We start from the raw sequence: 17,907 nt of genomic DNA, 5'->3' as shown, positions 1-17,907 counted from the left end.
GAAGCCCAAAGATGACGGTTGCCATGTTGGAAATGCTTGCTCAAAATTTACATTCAGATAAAGAGTGAACTGAAGCAGGCATTTGGGTAACACACTGCTGCAACACCAGCTTGTCAGTCAAATCTGCCACACTCTATGTGATTAGATATAGTAATGAGCTTTTGAGAGCATAACAGTTTGTTTATTTCTTTTAACCAGACTGTGAACATGTTTTACTCTGGTGATGGGCATTTAATGGGGCTTTCTGGGCTTCTGGGGCCACCTTTAAGTGGATACTGCAATCTTTCACACTTCCACCTTAGCTTCTTTTTTCAACAGTAGAAGTTGCTGCTCTGTCTTTCATGTTTTAAGCTATGACATGAACTGTCTTCATATGTATGTTCTCTGTGGACTCCTGAAATGTACAGTGGTTGAAACATTTGGTCACACGGACACATCATGTGTCCTTAAACAAAATGTCTTTGGGAAAGGTGCGTTTAATGTTTTTGCCCCCCATCTTGGTGTGAGCTACAGGGTCATCTAAACCTAGATTCAAATAAAAGCACAGATTACAAAGAAGAGTACCTTTTTTTCCAATTAAATATATTATTTTTTGGTAAATGTATTGTATTTGTAAGAGAACCAACAAATCAAATAATAAACAGATTATTTAAATGCATTTGCTGCCCAAAGGTGGCTGTCAGAAAACTAATGTGGATCTGTTTTTATGAAAATAAATGGCATTTAAGAGCCAACAGTTAATGTTCTTGCCTGGTTCAGCACACTGACCATACACAAGGGCGAACAAAACCCCCCAACAAAGAATGTATCCTGTGTGCACAAGATAAATGTGTAGCAATGCATGCAGATATCAATTATTTAAATCAAAAGCTGAGCCTGAAGAGTAGGTCTTAATGATGTACTCTGAAGTCATGAAGCACATTGGAATCAGATTTTAATCTAGATAAATATTTTATTGTTGTCATGGTAATACTATTACAATCATTTCATGCCATAAGTGAAATGTGAAAGACAATTTGCCCTCTGCTGTATGTTTTCTATCTGTGCAGACATCCTTGTGTGGTGATTGAATATTTTATTATTACTATTATAATCATATGCATTGGCAAAAACACTTGAAAATAACACATGTGGACATCATAGTGAATTCAAGGAATATTAAAAAAAACAACACGGGGAATGTTTTATGTGGCCTACAGCAAAACTATAGTAGTTAAATAAATTAAACACCAAAACAACATCTCTATGTGAAAACAAAAACATGAATCCTCACAGTAGACACATACAGCAAAGCAAAGTGATAACACTGATACATAAAGTACAATACCATCGCATGTCCCTTTCATTTCAGTGAGACACATGACACACAGGCTATGTGGTTAGTTCCTGATTTCCTTTTCAAAAATATACTGCATATCTATTTATATAATCAACAACAACACTTTTGATAATTTTTATTTTTTATAATTCTAAAATACATCTCTATTATTTTTGAAACAATATGTACAATTTCCCCCACAGTACGACTTTGTAGAGTATTCTTCTATAGAAGAATAAATTAGAGTCCTTTGTTTGCAAGGCCCGAGGGTTTAAGAGCTGATAGACTTTGTTTCTCTCTCTCACACAAACACACTCTGTCATACACACACACACACACTTATACAAATAGTTTCAGCCATAAAAACTGAAGGTATTTGATAATTAGTAATAGTTTTTATAACAATGTTCTTTTACCTAAAAGTCCCTTCAGTGAGTTCCTTTATTCTAAGAGGTACTGCATGTTGAATGATGAGTGTATTATAACACTGTAGTTCATTAGGGAGCTGTTATGTTGTGTTAAATCAGTGAGATGTTTTATAATACTTCTGTATGTAAGCTGTCACTTGACTTTCCAGCTGCTTTTTATGCACTTTTGCCTGAAGTTTTTGCACAAAACCTGAAACCTTATGCCTTCACATGCTCACTGAGGCCTCAATTTGTAAAAGATGTGCTCTACTGACATAATTCACCGTTCAGTCCCAGCAACACAAACTTTATGTGAGCTAACATCCATGGAGTGTAGTGTTACCCGACAGCTAAGACTGATTTCACATCCTTTCTCCATGCTTTTTATTTCTGCACAGTCTCTGAGAGACACCGCTCTCTTCTGCAGCCTCACCGAGCCGGTAGATTGAACCATATGTGAGAGTTCATATTCAATCAGGCTGACTCTTACTAGAGGTCCAATCAGTGATCTACCAGAGGAATGAAGTCCATGTCTGGATTGTCAGCACTGCGCAGAGGACGATGACTAAAGACAGAGAGGATGAGGAGGTGGTCGATGCTGAAGATGTGTGATGGTAGTTGTGGGGGTTGTGGACTCTGTCAGGTGGCTGTACTGTGATGTAACCATTTATGATGCGGACCAGCGGGGGAGGCGGGGACTGGACCATAGAGCTGAGAAGAAAAGAGGAAAAAATTGAAAAGACAAATTAGAGGAAAAAAAAGTCAACCTTTATTCTTAATATATATTTTCCTTCAAGAAAGAGAAAAAAATTCCTCTTAATCAGGTTCTTACAAAGAATGACAAGGCCTTTTATAAACACTTTTTCTGCTTGAGTAAATATTACAACACATAATCACACAGCTGTGTTAAATACTGTGTTCTGATTGGTTAAAACCCCCTGACAACGGGGGTAATGCTCATGGTGGATTAAGGTGGGGTCAGACTGAGTCTTACCCTGTCTTGAAGTTGGGTCTCTGTTCATAATTTAACATAGAGTGGTCTAGACCTCCTCTGTTTGTAAAAGCATCTTGAGATAACGTTTGTTGTGATTTGGCGCTATACAAATAAAGATTGATTGATTGATTGATGGATTGAAATTGCATTCCTGCATTCCTTTCTGTAGCTGCTCAGCTCAGACACTGAACTGTTCTCATAGCTTAAATAAAAATATTTGTTTAATCAGCAGACGAGCATGACTCTCTCCACAACCACATGTCATCCACTACTCACAGAGAAGGCTTACAGGAAGGCCACTGGAAATAATAATGGTGTGAATGCCACAAAGGAAAAAACTCGAGACAGAGGAATTCATTGCCCTGACCAATCAGCAGAGCTTTAACAAATGTAAAACTCCTGGATGAGCAACTCATTGATCTGCTCATGGTTACAACCTATTCCTTAAGTTTGCCACACTCTTTCTCTCTCTCTCTTAAATGATCTATTCTGTACATTTCAATGGTTGTTTGTTCTTGTCCCTTTATGTGTTAAATTTTTACCCCAGTTCAGCAATTGATTTTTCTGCTGTTAGATGCTCTGACTACAGTATGTGTCCATGTGTATTTCAGTTGCCATTCCCTGTGTTTCATGACTTGTGTTCTTGTGTTCTTGTTTTCATTGCGTATGTATTCCTGTTTTATTTTGGAGTACTTGTTCCTTGTGTCTGGTTTAGTTTTACTTCCTGCTTTTGTGTGCGGCCCTCCTGTTTGATTACACTAATTAGTTTCACCTGTGTCTTTTCCCACACCTGTGTTGATTCCCCTGTCAGCCGCTGTGTTCACCTCTCTTTGTCAGTACACTGAACCTTCATCCTGAGTCTTGTTTGTGTCTTTCTGTTGTACTTAATGAAGTTAAGGTGTTAACTTAGATTCGGGAGCAGGACCAAGCCTAAACCACACCCTCAATCACCTGACAAGCCTTCTTAAACGTAGCCAGCCTACTCCAACTGCTTGTCCGTGATTCTTCAACCCACCCTCCCTAACCTTACTCTACTGCACTTAACCTATTTCCTTGTCCTCTCCTACTCAACTCGTGCTCGCTCCTTCTATGCCTTGTCTACTTCCAGGTACAACCCGGGTCAAGATCAGCTCCGGCAGGATAACGCTGAGACGGAACCCCCATCCTGAGTCTCCTTCTGCTGGGCACACCACGCACAACTAATTCATTAAATGTTCAACTTATATCCTTGTGTGGCGTGGTCCTTGCTAGTGAAATGATCTATAGTGTTTTTTGTGTCTTTTCAGTTGGACTTTGGATTTTGTTCTCTACTAAGTCCAGTTGCCTTGTTGGATCAAGCTTTGAATTACCATGACATGGATGACTGAGAACCTTCACAGATAAGTAAGTTCTTGTTTCCTCTCGGCTTTTGTTAAATCCTTTTATGTATCACTACTCAGTGAAGCAAAGATGTCAGTGTCAAGAGAAATGAAGAAGCAGGTTGATCATGGCTTTGACGGGCAGCAGAGGTGTAGGGACACCAGGTGACACACCAGTCTGTAGCCATAACACAACAGAGAGCTGGGGTGCCCCAGTTGCCTCTGCTCCTCCTACCTGTCTCACTCCTCCACCTTTTACAGAAGTTAAAATATACAGAGACGTGCATGGTGTACACTTTGTAACGTGTGCACACAAACTGTCTGCTTCCTCTCACTTCAAAAATACAGAGTCCCTCAGAAAGAAAGAAAACATTTCTGCAGACATAATGTACACAAACGTCCACAAACGACTTCTGTTCACGGGGAGAACAGACGCTACATGGTTGGGGTTTTTTCTCCATCAGTAATTTGGAACGGTGTATACTGTGCATGAAAATGACATGTTCAAATGGGGGTAGAAATCAAACCAGCTTTAGACCAGAGAACTAGTTTGAATTTTGCACATACTTACCCATATCTTGTATGAAATTCTTTCTGAGCAAAACTATTAATTGTACCATGGCATGCATGTCATTATCTCGATTTTCAAAACATTGGTATGATTATAGATTAAAACAAATAAAGAGATATTACATCATTTATCATGTACCATTTTCCCTCTCTCCTTCTACACCAATAACCTGCTTTACCAGCCTGACTCTGTTTACACTTAACCCTTTCCATTGTTCAGTCACATCCTCATCCTTGTTACTCTGCCTGCTTTGCTTTGTTTCACTGTGAAATGGGTTTACATTTCCCTTTTTGGGGTTTTGAACATGAACACAAGACCTGTCTGCCTGAGATCCTCTGAATTTGGGTCCTAGTTTCCTGCCTGAACAACCAAACATGACACATGTAGCTAACATTTTCACATTTTTTACAGCAACTGGAGAGTCCAAGAAAATCTGACACATGGGATAATGATCTAATTATTTAATTGAGCTGACTTTTCTATCACGTAGCTGTAAAATATACATTTAAAACTATATATATTAAAAAGGACCTAGAAGAGCGACATCCTTGTTTTTTTTCCTCTCATGACAGCAGAAAGGTCCTGAGGCTTTTTTGATTAGCTTTTGCTTTTTCTCCTTGTGACTGCGTCTCCTCCAAGTGCTCCTATTTCCTCTCCAAGTTCAAAGATGTGGAAGTCAGGTCAACTCTGAACTGCCCTTGGGTGTGTAACAATGTGGCTAAGTCAATGACTGATTCTGCTAAAAATCCTTTAAGTCAATGTTTGCTGAGATACTCTAGATCAGGGGTGTCAAACATGCGGCCCGCGGGCCAAAACCGGCCCGCCAAAGGTTCAAATCCGGCCCGCGGAACCACTTTGCAAAGTGAAGAAATTACAGAGAACACATTAACTGGAATTTTTCAATGAAAGTAACTACTATTTCAGATTTGTCCTCTGGGGGGGTCACGTAAAATCATAGGAGTAAACCAAAATCTGAACAATGCTTTTTTTCTTAAAGTGAGAAGATAGATTCCTTGCTATTTGCAAAATTCAGTTGAGATCAGGCGGCAACCTCTGGTCTATAAAATATGAGTCCAATGTAGAAGTGCTAAAAACTGCAGTTCATTGAGGATCCGCTTGAGGCTGGCTCAAGACGATCTTTACAGTAGAAGTAAACATGTTTACAGCCTGGTACAAAAGACCAGTGAAGTCTGGATAGATCATTTCTCTATCGGCACACACTGTAGGGGTTGAGTTTTTTTTCTAATGCAGCAATTTGGAAGATATTGAGATTATGAGTCTTCCAATGAGAGGCACAGCTGACTTGACTGACAGGCGGGAACACTGTAGTTGTTGGCTAGTCAGCCATCCTCTTTACATCACAATAGCTCGACAGCAGTCGAGCAGCATATTGTATACAGTCTATGGTGCTGACTGAGTGAACCAGAAGCGGAAAAGCGGTTTTTTTTTCAGGACTGTTTTTTCTCAAAGTGATAAAATAAATGACTTGCTGTTTGCATAATCCGGTTTGAGATTCATAAAGATTTTTTTGGGCACTATAATATGATCCACTAACTAATAACACTAGCACTACAGGGCGGCAGTAGCTCAGTTCATAGGGACTTGGCTTGCCGAAGGGTTGCCGGTTCGAGTCCCAGTATGGATGAAGTTTGGCAAGTGGACGGGTGGCTGGAGAGGTGCTGGTTCACTTGCCTGGGCACTGCCGAGGTGCCCTTGAGCAAGGCACTGAACCCCCAACTGCTCGGGGTGCGCTGGTTGACGGCAGTATCCTCACTCTGACATCTCTCCCTAAGCATGTTCACTGCATGTGTGTGCATTTGTATGTATATACCAAAAAAACTGTATGTGTAGCATGTCCAATATAGCACGAGTGAAAAAATTAAATTTCCCCCTTGGGGATCAATAAAGTACCTTTCTTCTACTACAGCGCTGCATACAACACTGTCCAGCAAGCAAACTGCTCATGCTGGAACTGAGGAGTCCAAAATAGTCAACTTTACCTTCTTCATTATTATAATGCATGTCTGTAATCTGTTCTTTTGCAGTAAACATTCAATTCGGTGTCAGGTGGATGGATAACTTGTGTGTTTGGTGTGTTCGCAGCAGGTCTCAGTGCTTAAAGAGCAAAAGCCCACTGTGAGACTCATCATGGCAAAAAAGACCATACAAACATATTGTGTTATGATTTTGCTGGTCCGGCCCACTTCAGATCAATTTGGGCTGTGTGTGGCCCCTGAACTGAAATGAGTTTGACACCCCTGCTCTAGATAGAGGGTCAAATTAATGTTTTTACTTCCTGAGCAGGTTCTGAATCTTATCCATTAAACTAAACTATTTCCCCTTACAAGAGAGTAGTTTCACCTCAGACCACACCTTGTGCTGAGGTCTCGTTTTTGTCTGAAAGGTGAGCTTCTGTTGTTGTCCGGTTAGTCCCTGCCTGGAGCTACTGTGAGCCCAAAACCGGATACTTAGTAGGAATTCCCAGGCTGTTATTTTCACATCCAAGACACTTATACCAGCTAAAATCTAGACAGGACTCATACCATACCACACTGCAGGGTGTGTGTGTGTATGTGTGCTGAAGTGTGTGCAGACAGCATGAAAAGTAAGGTGATTTGATATGTTGGTTGTTTGAGCCTGCGGCATCACAGCAGGAAGTGTCAGTTTTATTCTATAGACAAGCGGATACTGCATTACACATTTTCAATTTCCCCTCTCACATCCTGTCTGTCTGTCTTCTCAAAGCTCAAACTATTGAGGACATATTTCTTTCTTTTGTCCTCACTTTTGACCTCATGTTTCTGCTCTTCTACTTTTCTCTCCATCCTGTCTTCACAGCAATTAGGACAGGCCAGCAGTTTTACAGTCGTAACAAACCCCATGCTTTGTCTCGTTCTTACCTCTCCTCGATGCGCACCCACAGGTCGTTAAAATGCCGGTGCCGCTGTTTCTTCTGCTTGTTCCTCCTCTTCTTCTTCAGCATCTTCCTCTCTGCTTTCTCCAGCAGCTCCAGGCTGTCTGCCGGCAGAAGCATGTGGGGTAACAGATCGTCCTCCAGGGGACGCCCCTGATCCTCCTCTTTGTGTGGGAGCTCATGGAGGAAAGGCTCCAGGAGAGGGGACTCAGCGTATTGGTCCTCTGAGTCTGACAAAGATGATCTGGATGATGATCTCCTAAGATAAAAAAAAAGAGGTGATATTTCAAGTCAAAGTTAGATGGAGACTCTCAACACAGCATGTGCCTTTTAAACTACACATCTTTATGTGATCATTGATGTCAGGGATGTGACCAATCTTTTCCTCTGAGGGAAAACTAGGTTAGAAAAGACTGATCTTTTTCTAAATGATTTCTCTTACTAAAGCTGCATTTTCCATGTCCATGAAAGTATGACTCATTGTCAGAAAGGGGGCTAGTCAATTTCTATTGATGTTGATATTGATACCATTATTGAGCCTCCTTAAGAGATCCAAGTCTTCATCAAATCCACTGTCAACACTTTGCTCTTACTTGGTGGGAAGATGAGATGACTTTGTTTAATTTGATGCACAATGCTGAAATGCTTTGCTGTGGAGGTTGTTCCCCCTTTTCAAGAAATGATTTTGCAACATAAATTATGATTCCCTTCCTCCTTATCTTTTGCTTTAGTTAATGTAGTCAACCTGTGGACCTCTTTGCACTGTTAGCCATGCTGACAAGACACTGACCACCAGGATTCCCCTATGTCTAGATCAATTCCTGTTCCCTTTTATTCATTAAGTTAATTGGACAATCCATGCATGTTTCTGCAACAATGACTTGATTTAAATGAAGCAGGTTTCTATCTCATTCCCTATTCATGGTAATAATAATACCTTTTCTTTATATAGCACCTTTAAAAAAAAAAACATGGTTTAAGTGTTTCACAAATGGCAGTCAGAGCAGCAGGAAAATGGAACTCAATCCCAACTCACATTAGAGACTGTACAAGCCTCAGTGTTTTTAAAAGTAAACTAAAATTATGGCTCAAGGAAAAACAATCATGTGCTCATCTGAATGCATCAAATTAGAGACAATGAAATGTAATTTTAAATGTGTCGTTATTAGTGATGGACCGTGTTGAGTAGTCTATGTATTGTTTTAAATGCTAGTATGTTTTTTATCATTTGTATTGTACATTTGTTTACATCTTCCTGCCCAGGGACCACAGATGAAAATTAGCTTATAGCTAACTCTGGCTTGACAGTTTTTGTTTTGCATGGCCCCTGTCAAATAAACTAATAAATAAATAAATAAAAACAAGCACAGAGAGTACTTCAGCAGACAGAGTTTAAACAGAATTCAAATCAGGCATTAGGAAAACAAACTCAAAAGACCCAAACAATGATTCAACACAGGCAACCCAAGAACCCAAAGATAAGAACTGAGACCAAAGGGACCAAGAAAGAAAGACAATTAAAAATATAAAAGGAAAGAAAGAATAAAAAGGGGCTACAAGCAGTGAAAAAGAATAAAGCATTAAAAGAGGGGTAAAAGCAATGAAGATCTGCAAAGCAAAGAATGAGCCCAAAGTTTGTGCCGGTGCATCTTAGAGTTATTTCTCCAGAAGTAAGCTCAGCCGCCATATTTATTTATCATTGCTGCAACTCTCATTCATAAATCATATTAACTGCTGGAAATCCATCTGAACCATGACTTCAGTTTTCCACAAAAAGGCAAGCTACAGTATTGGAGGAACAGTTTCTTGCCCTAGTCAGTATGGATTCGATAGATTTTAAATGGTAAATGTATCATCAAAACAGTGTTCAATCAGCCTGGAAAGGACAGGTACAGTCTTGGTCATTTGCGGAACAAACGAGCATGGGGAGGGGATTCCAATTGTTAAAATAGGACAATGTGACTGATAAAGAGCCCCTTTCTCTGTAGTAACATCCTTGCTGGTCAGCAAATAATCACTTTATGAGACCTACTCTCAAGCTTACACCCTCTTCTATGGATGTAAAGGTACCTGTTTTCATTCAGAATGGTTTCAGTATAGCACTTTCCATTTGGTGCAAATGCGTACAGAAACATTTGGGTGAAGAACTAAAGGTAATTAAAATGGTCCCAACAAGGGAGTGCACCACACACTGCATGTACTGTAGTTTCCTTGAATCCTTTTTTTTTGTTTTATACAGTCTTTTGTGCTGTGAACTCAAACAGTGGTTACCTGTGACCATTGGTGTGTGTGTATGTTAAGGTGATGAGCAGGAGAGGCAGAGTTAGCATAGATTGCTTCATCTCTGTAAACAAAAAAATCAGGGTTCCCACTCTTTTCCAGAGATCATTTTCCAGGACATTTCAAGGACATTTTCAGTGATGATCGAGCTGGTATTACAGTCTAAATTTAGTTCCTAAATAGTCGAATATGTTCCTCTCAGTGGAAGTCTACATTGAAAGTCGTGCAGTCTATGGCTATCCATGAAATCATCTCTTACATGCTTAAAAATGATGGCAAATTAAAATATAGAGTAATGCAACCACAGATGTACAGCACTTCACTTTATAAGTGCAACCAAGTAACAATGATGGGCAACTCTCATCTCAGCTTTCTCTTTTTTCAAAAAATATAAAATTAGCTAAGAAAATGAAAGATCCAGCAAAGGACTCTGGAAGCTGCCTTAGTGAAATAAATAAATAATAATAATGATCAGAGGATCAGAGCATAAATTGACCTAAATAGATCTGAATGACAAAAATGGCCACAAATGTTGAATGGGGATGTGTTTTTTTAAACCTTGTTAGATCGCACACAGTCATGTTGGAATAATTTTCCAGGATAATCTGTGATTTTCCAGGACATTTGACTTTTTCTCCCAGTTTTCCAGGTGTTTTCCAGGACTTGAAAACTGGTCAACTGTTTTCCAGGTTTTCCAGTTTTTCCAGGACGCGTGGGAACCCTGAAAATGTACCTATCAAGAGTGTACAGATCCAAGACATTCATACTATTTATGTATTTATTTAACCTTTATTTAACCAGGTGAGTTAATTGAGAACCAATTCTCATTTGCAATAACGACCTGGGCGAGTAGGCAACACAGGTGGCATGACAATAAATAAAGACAAAACAAAACCTAGAGACAGAACAATACAATACAAAAATATGACAGAAGTGAACAACTTAAAAGCAATTTAAAAGCAAGTGCAGTGATGTTGAATTATGGGGTGTATTAGTTTTTTGAAAGTGGCGAGTGGAATGAGAGAGGTCAGCTTTAGGGATTGTTGAAGGTGATTCCAGTCATTTGCAGCGGAAAACTGGAAGGAGGTGCGACCAAAGGAGGTCTGGGCTTTGGGTGGGATGAGTTTGATAAGGCTACTTGAGCGCAGGCTACGGTTTGTGCTGTGAAGTTTGATTAGTGACTGTAGATATAACGGGGTTTTACCAGTGAGGGATTTGTAAATGAATAGAAACCAGTGTGTTTGTCTGTGAGAGTGGAGTGAGGGCCAGTTCAGCTGAGAGTACAGGTGACAGTGGTGAGTGGTGAATGGGGCTCCAGTGACAAAACTGATAGCAGCTTGGTAAATGACATCCAGTTTGTGAAGGAGTGTTGGAAGCAGACTTGTAGACTATGTCACCGTAATCAAGAATAGGGAGGACTGTCATCTGAACCAGAAGCTGTTTAGCAGAGTGTGTGAAGGAGGATTTGTTGCGATAAAGAAAACTAATGCGGGATTTGACCTTAGTGAGTAGTGTGTTGATGTGTGCTTCAAAAGAAAGTTTGCAGTCAAGCCAGATCCCTAGGTATTTGTAACAGTCAACAAACTCAATCTCTGACCCATCCAGGGAGGAGATTTTGAGGGGGCTGTTGGGCAATGGCATGTTTTTGTTACCAAGAAGCAAACGTAATTTTGGACTGTTACACCCCTACCCACTTATACTCAGACCAGCACAATTATTGAGGATAAACCTAAATGAACACAAAGATAGTAATTATATTTATAAAAGGCCGGATATAGCTCTGCAGGTAAGCAGAGATATTTATAGATAAACCATTTGTAAATTCCAGGGATTGACCCATGACAGCAGTCTTGAGTGATTGCATCAAAAGCAGGTTCATGACAGGCTCATAATCCTGCATCAAACACAGAGTTTGTGTGTGAAAGTCAATTCATTCACACACAGAAAGAAAACAGATCTGCAGTAAGATATGACCCGCACTGTGCCATGGTAGACTGCACTACATGCTTCACAGCAGGAGGTTTGGGCTCTGCTTGGTTTGGCCTTTTCAACAACTCTTCATAGGTGGCCGATGGGGATTTTGTCAGATTTATCTGCTGTGGAATCTGCACGGTGGAAACAGCAGAAAAAAAAAACCTAAAAGGCCCTGAGATAAGAGACATCACTGAGGAGTTTACTTTTCCAAAACTAAAATCTGAGATTCCTGAAGCCAGGATTAACTGTAGGCTGCAAATCATTGTTGTTTGCAGGAAATTTTACAAAGGCATTTGTGTGTCATTTATCTGCTTTAGATGACTCCTTTGGAAATCGTCTCTTTGACTGCATGCACCTTTAATTATTGTCCTTTATAGAACTATATTTGTTGACCTTTTGTAAGAATTCAATGCATGTCAATCAAAGTCAGGTCACGTAACAAGTAGAAGCTTTTGATTTGATGCAACAGTAGTAAGACAGGTTTAATATACATTAGGAAAAACGTAATTAAGCCTTTACACTACGGTGGCTGACAAGGCGAACTGATCTGCAATGGCCCAAATGGTCTTCATTAGGAGAAATGTGTTGCATATTCATAAACACATGCAAAGAGTAAGTGTGCAGATGGCAGAATGGCATGGTATCACCACAAGAAATTAATCAGAATCTAAGTGTTGTTAAAACTGATTTAGAATAGAAAAATGACTGACATAATGCTAGAGTACAAAAGTTGAGTTTATTAGTTTAGTGCTCAAAGTTTAAAGCTATTAAAGTTCCTTTCATCCACTAAAAACAACAACAGCGCTCTGAATCTGGCTGTTTATTTTCTTCTCTTTGATCACCACTCACACACCAAAGTGCTCCTCTTATGGGATAAGAAGATTAGTGGTTCATGTCAGTTCATAACAGAGAAGTCAACGCTCCAGTGTAAATCATGCTTGTTAAAATATAAAATTATGAAAAACTTCAAAATAAGGCGATAAATCCATCATTTGTGTTTTATAGACATATGGAGAGTGAGAGGACTCAAATGAGAAGAATCACTCTACAGACAGCTTCTGCATTTAGTTTTTGATGATTCGCAAGCGACACATTATTCATAAAGGCCGCAAGACATCTTAACATCTGTTTTGGGTCTAGAAAGTGAACACAGACCAGCTATGGAGTTGTGCTTACTTGGAAAATGATTTCCTATTTCAAATCCAGCCGATGAAAAGGTTGAGGGAAATATATACTCCTGTCAGGGCCATGAGGCAGCAGTTGCCCAGTATAATGTGGCCGGGAAGGAAACCTTACTCCAGTTTAAGTGATAAAATATGGGCCTGGGTTTTACAGAGTCATGTTTTCAGAGGAAATCATAATGTCCAAAAGTACAAGGAAACATAGTGTTTTCTGCCCGGCTCTTTATCCAACATCTCTGAATATCCTCTTTGTATTTGATTCTTTTTTTTTCTGTAAAATTATCACACTAAAAGTCCCAAACCAGTCTTTTCAGGCCAGACTTTCCAGAACGTAAAAAGATCTTCAGACAAGTACTTTATCCCACTTTCCCAGACTTGTATAACCAAAAATTTAAGGTTTGGGGGGATTTTATTAATGCTTTTTAATATTTGTGATTGTCAAATTTGAATTTTGCCAGTTAAAAAATCAACAAAAAGCTCTTTGTAGCTAAACCTGCTTCACCAGCAATACACCTTTCCCTGTTGTAAGTGCATCTAAAGCTTTGTTACATTGTTACAATGTTACATTGTTACAATGTTACAATGTCATTTAGCAGACGCTTTTATCCAAAGCAGTGTACATAAGAGAACAAGAACAACACAAGCAAAGATCTAGACAAGAGGAAACAAGATCAGTAAGAGTAACAAAGTGCTTCAAGTCAATTTGGGTGCAGGTACTGCCAAGCAGTGTAAAGGCAATGCTCTAAAGCAGGGGTGTCAAACATGCGGCCCACGGGCCAAAACCGGCCCGTCAGAGGTTCCAATCCGGCCCGCGGAATAACTTTGCAAAATGAAAGGGTTACATAGAAGACATTAAGACTGCAATTTTTCAATAAAAGTAACTGCGATTTCAGATTTGTCCTCTAGGGGTCGCATTAAATTATATTGTTGACGGAGCGCACCTGAAAGACGCTTTTTTTCCTGGGACTTTTTTCTTAAAGTGAGGGAATAGATTAGGCTACTTGCTGTTTGCATAATCCGGTTGAGATTCATCAAGACTTTTTAGAGCACTATAAGATGATCCACTAAATAGTCAACTTTACCTCCTTCATTATTATAACCTATCTTTTCTCTTGCAGTTAACATTACATTCGGTGTCAGGTGAATGGGTAACCTGTGTGTTTGGTGTGTTCGCAGCAGGTTTCAGGGCTTAAAGAGTTAAATATTTGGCCCACTATGAGACTCATGGCAGAAAATACAAGAGTTTTTGTAGAAAGATAGTTCATTAAATGTGAACATTTTCAGAATGTGCTTGTACTTTTTTGCACTAAAACAAAGGGAAAATTTAGAGTTGTCATTATTTATAGGTTGTTATGTTGTGATTTTACTGGTCCGGCCCACTTTAGATCAACTTGGGCTGTATGTGGCCCCTGAACTGAAATGAGTTTGACGCCCCTGCTCTAAAGTAAATAAGTTTTTGGTTTTTTTTGTAAAATAAGGAAAATCTACAATGAAGCAACCAAACAATTTAAAACCTCCCATCATCATCATCAACAATTAAATGTCAATTAGCAATTAATTTGCTGCCTTTTGAAAGTAGAGAGGGACTCTGCAGATCGAATGGAGTGGGCCAATTCAATCCACCATTTAGGGACAACAGAAGAGAAGTGTCAAGCTAGTGATTTTGAGGCCTTATGTGCTTGAAGCACAAGGCGCCTTTCTGAGGCTGAGTGTAGCGGGCAAGAAGGGGTGTAGACATGGATGAGGGGTTCCAGGTAAACTGGAGCGGTTTTGGTGACTGCTTTGTAAGTCATGATTAGAGTTTTGTATCTGATGCGAGCTGCAACTGGAAGCCAGTGTAGCAAAATGAGCAGAGGAGTGTCCTTTTTATTGCAGTTTATACAAACTTTAAAATTTTAAAAATATATAATAAATATCATTTATAATGCAGTCATTAAAAAAAGAAAGAAAAACATCTTTATATCCAGAGAGTAAATTGCAGTAATGTACTTAAATACGAAGTTCATAATGAGAGGGGGCCATTCAAATTTTCAAGGTCATTTTTCATGATGTTGCAGAGGTGTGCATTTGTGTGTGTGTTTATGTGGGGGTGTGTTTCAGAGCACTTCAGCAATAAATGTACCTGTTTATGGGCTGCCCAGCAGGGGTGTGCTCCACCTCGTATCCCTGGCGACGAAGTACATCAATCACTGTATTGTTGCCGAGAAAATGACCTGCAAAAAAAGAGAATAGTAATGACTACCAACCCTTACAGCAACAGATGAGCTTCAAGAAGCAAAGACATGTGGGAAATTCACTTTTCTAGTAACAGTAATGTTTCAGACAGTCCTTTAATGATTTAGAGACATAAATGAAGTTTTTAGAGGCACCAGAAGAGAGACGAGAGAAGTTGTCCTGTGCTGTGACATTGACACACATCCTCGCACACACACTGAGCTCAGCAGGGAACATAGTTTTCCCTTTGTCCATATTGTTCCTGTGTTATGATGGAAGTGAACAAATACACAAGAGAACATTGTGTAACATGATGTAACACATCCACATGCAGTTGATTTTCTGGGGGAGAAGGAGGAAAACTTGACCAAGGAAAGTGCACCAGAAACCAAAGGAGTGAAATGACGTACTGAGGGAAGCTACTGATGGACATGTCTGAAAGGTTTTTCTCTGAGGTCATTCAAACATGTTTTAAGTCATATGTTTGAATGTGTTTTGCCAGGACGAGTAGATTGACATATCACTCTCATATCTCTATTTTAACCTCTGAGGTGAGGCTGGGGGGTGGTTAGTATAGCTTAGCATAAGTCAGGCTAACAATAACATTACTGTTTTGTAATAAAAACTAAGGATGTGTTGGGGACTTAGAGTTTTAGATAAACTTCTCTTTAGACTTAGGAGAGGACTGATTACTTTGACTTTAGTCTTGATGCAAACTGCATGAGAGTGCTAACAACCATGGCAGGAAAGTAAATAACATAACTTTCCAAAAAAATGTTTGCAATCCAAAGTATGACAGATTAAAAATAACACTACAGAGATAGCACTGTTGGTAAATGTGAGCTAATAAATAATGCAATTTGTCTCATTCAGATTATCTTCCCCCTCAAAACTATTTATTTCAGACGACACAGTGCTCAACTTCTCTAAGCGTCATATCTCCCTTTCTTTCATCTACTGCTTTTTTCTGTTTATATTTTCTCTACTGACTCCTTCTCTTCTCTTACTTCTGTGCAAACAATGTGCTCTATCCTTCTATTTTCAATAAAATCATCCATCCTCATATCTTGTTCCCTTGTTCCCTTGCCAAATTTATTTCTCCATTCTCCTCCTCCCTTATCTCTAACCTGCCCTCCCATCCCCTTTTTTCTTTCTCTCTTTCTCTAACACTGACCCTCTCCACTACATAAAGTGGGGGCATTGAGGCTTCAGGTTGCCATGTCAAGAGGTCTCCATTCTTCCCCTCACTCTGACAAGGGGGAGCAGGGACTCATTGTTTGGGGCTGCTCAGCCGTGGCACCACAGAGCTGTGTAAACAATGAGCCCCGGCACTTTAATCTGGCCCTGAGCCATCGGTGGAGAGGGGTCGGACCTAAATGCACTATGGGTGCCATGATGCTGCCCCATCTCTAGGACTAAAACTCTGTCCCAGTGTGTCATGGAAAAAGACTGAGGGGATTGAACCGAGGAGTGCAAAGTCAACATTTGACTTGGTCTAGCAACAGAGAATTGAAAAAGCTCTTTTTCTTGAGCCAGTCATTTGGTAAATAAGTGTGAGGAGGATCATCACAAATCTGGATTGATTGAGCTTTTAAGATCTGACAGGCTGTGTATGCATGTTTACTTATTACTTTCTCAGTTTCTGGAGCAATTAGACTGAAAAAAACGTGTTGCTTCTTTAAGCTGGCGTGCATTTACTCAATTTGTGAGCTTTCATAATTTATCTTCAAGCTTCTGTGTGAGGATATAAAAGTTTCCATGCAAAAAACGAGACTTTCATTTATTTTCACTTTCAGCTTAGGTCATTATCAATACAGGTGGTCAGTTAACTGAGCACCCAGCAGCTCTTAAATTCTCCATGGTAGCTGTAAACCAGCGTGCGACAGAGAGACAGAGGCCGAGTTTTCCAGCCTGCCCACATTTAGAAACAACTCAGTGTGATTTATGTGAGTTTACGTCAGGGGGATTAAGGTGGGACAAATGGAGCTGTTCGGCACAATGCAGGGCTGCAGAAGGGTGGGCGGACTCCAAAACTTCAAAGGGATGCACACACACACACACACATGCTCAAACACACACACACACACACAAGTACATATACACACGCAAATTCTAATAGGAGGTAAACCATCAATTTTGACATGTCCCCAAAGGCCTTAATGTGTTTTGGGGGAACTGAGTGTGTGTTCAAAGAGTTTGAAAAAAGTCTATGCTTTTTTTGAGTTTAAAAGAGAAGTGAAGAACTTGTGGAAAAAGTGCATTTCAGTGCACCGTTTGCTGACATGTACACACACAAAAAGTAAGAAACATTTTTCAATTGTATCAAGCTTTCTTCAAACACTTCTTTAAAGTGGAAACTTTCCCTTTTAGAGCAGTTACTTTACCAAACTCATGAATTGAACCCTCGTCTCTGGTCAGGAGCGACTGTACAGTTTCACACGCTTTTCTAAGAAGGCCTATTCTCCAACATGTTTATTGAAATTCAATGTTTAAAAAAGGATGAAGAAAGAATTAAAACCACACTGCTTGCTTCAAGTGTTTCACATGAAGACCACAGGCACCTTAACAAGCACATGCTTCATACTTTTTTTGGGGGGGGAAAAAGAACGGACCTGCAGCCTGTCGCTGCGCCGCAGTCATGGAATTACAAACAAAAATGAAATTCAGACATCTTTGATTAAAAATGATTGATTGCT

General features: G+C 39.7%; 1 protein-coding gene and 1 long non-coding RNA gene across 3 annotated transcripts in view; one reads left to right on the top strand and one right to left on the bottom strand.

Moving 5' to 3' along the window:
* Positions 1–936: 936 nt before the first annotated feature.
* Positions 937–17,907, bottom strand: part of trabd2a (TraB domain containing 2A) — a 113,443-nt gene continuing 96,472 nt past the window's right edge. The window contains exons 5-7 of the mRNA XM_034709060.1: positions 15,120–15,210; positions 7,549–7,821; positions 937–2,436 (exon numbers count right to left, since the gene is read on the bottom strand). Of these exons, the coding sequence (XP_034564951.1) occupies positions 2,235–2,436; positions 7,549–7,821; positions 15,120–15,210 (566 nt within the window). The 3' untranslated portion in view covers positions 937–2,234. The remainder of the gene's footprint in view (positions 2,437–7,548; positions 7,822–15,119; positions 15,211–17,907) is intronic.
* On the top strand, positions 3,521–8,259 carry LOC117830791. Of its 2 annotated transcripts, XR_004634846.1 has the most exons (3): positions 3,521–3,551; positions 4,006–4,102; positions 7,653–8,259. It is a non-coding gene; the product is annotated as an uncharacterized LOC117830791 (long non-coding RNA). The 2 variants fall into 2 exon arrangements; XR_004634845.1 differs by lacking the exon at positions 3,521–3,551 and having other exon boundaries at positions 3,981–4,102.

This window comes from Notolabrus celidotus, chromosome 19 (genome assembly GCF_009762535.1).
Source record: "Notolabrus celidotus isolate fNotCel1 chromosome 19, fNotCel1.pri, whole genome shotgun sequence".
NCBI classification, from domain to species: Eukaryota; Metazoa; Chordata; class Actinopteri; order Labriformes; family Labridae; genus Notolabrus; species Notolabrus celidotus.
Note: the sequence above shows the minus strand (reverse complement) of the source record. Positions and strands in the feature narration are given on the sequence as shown.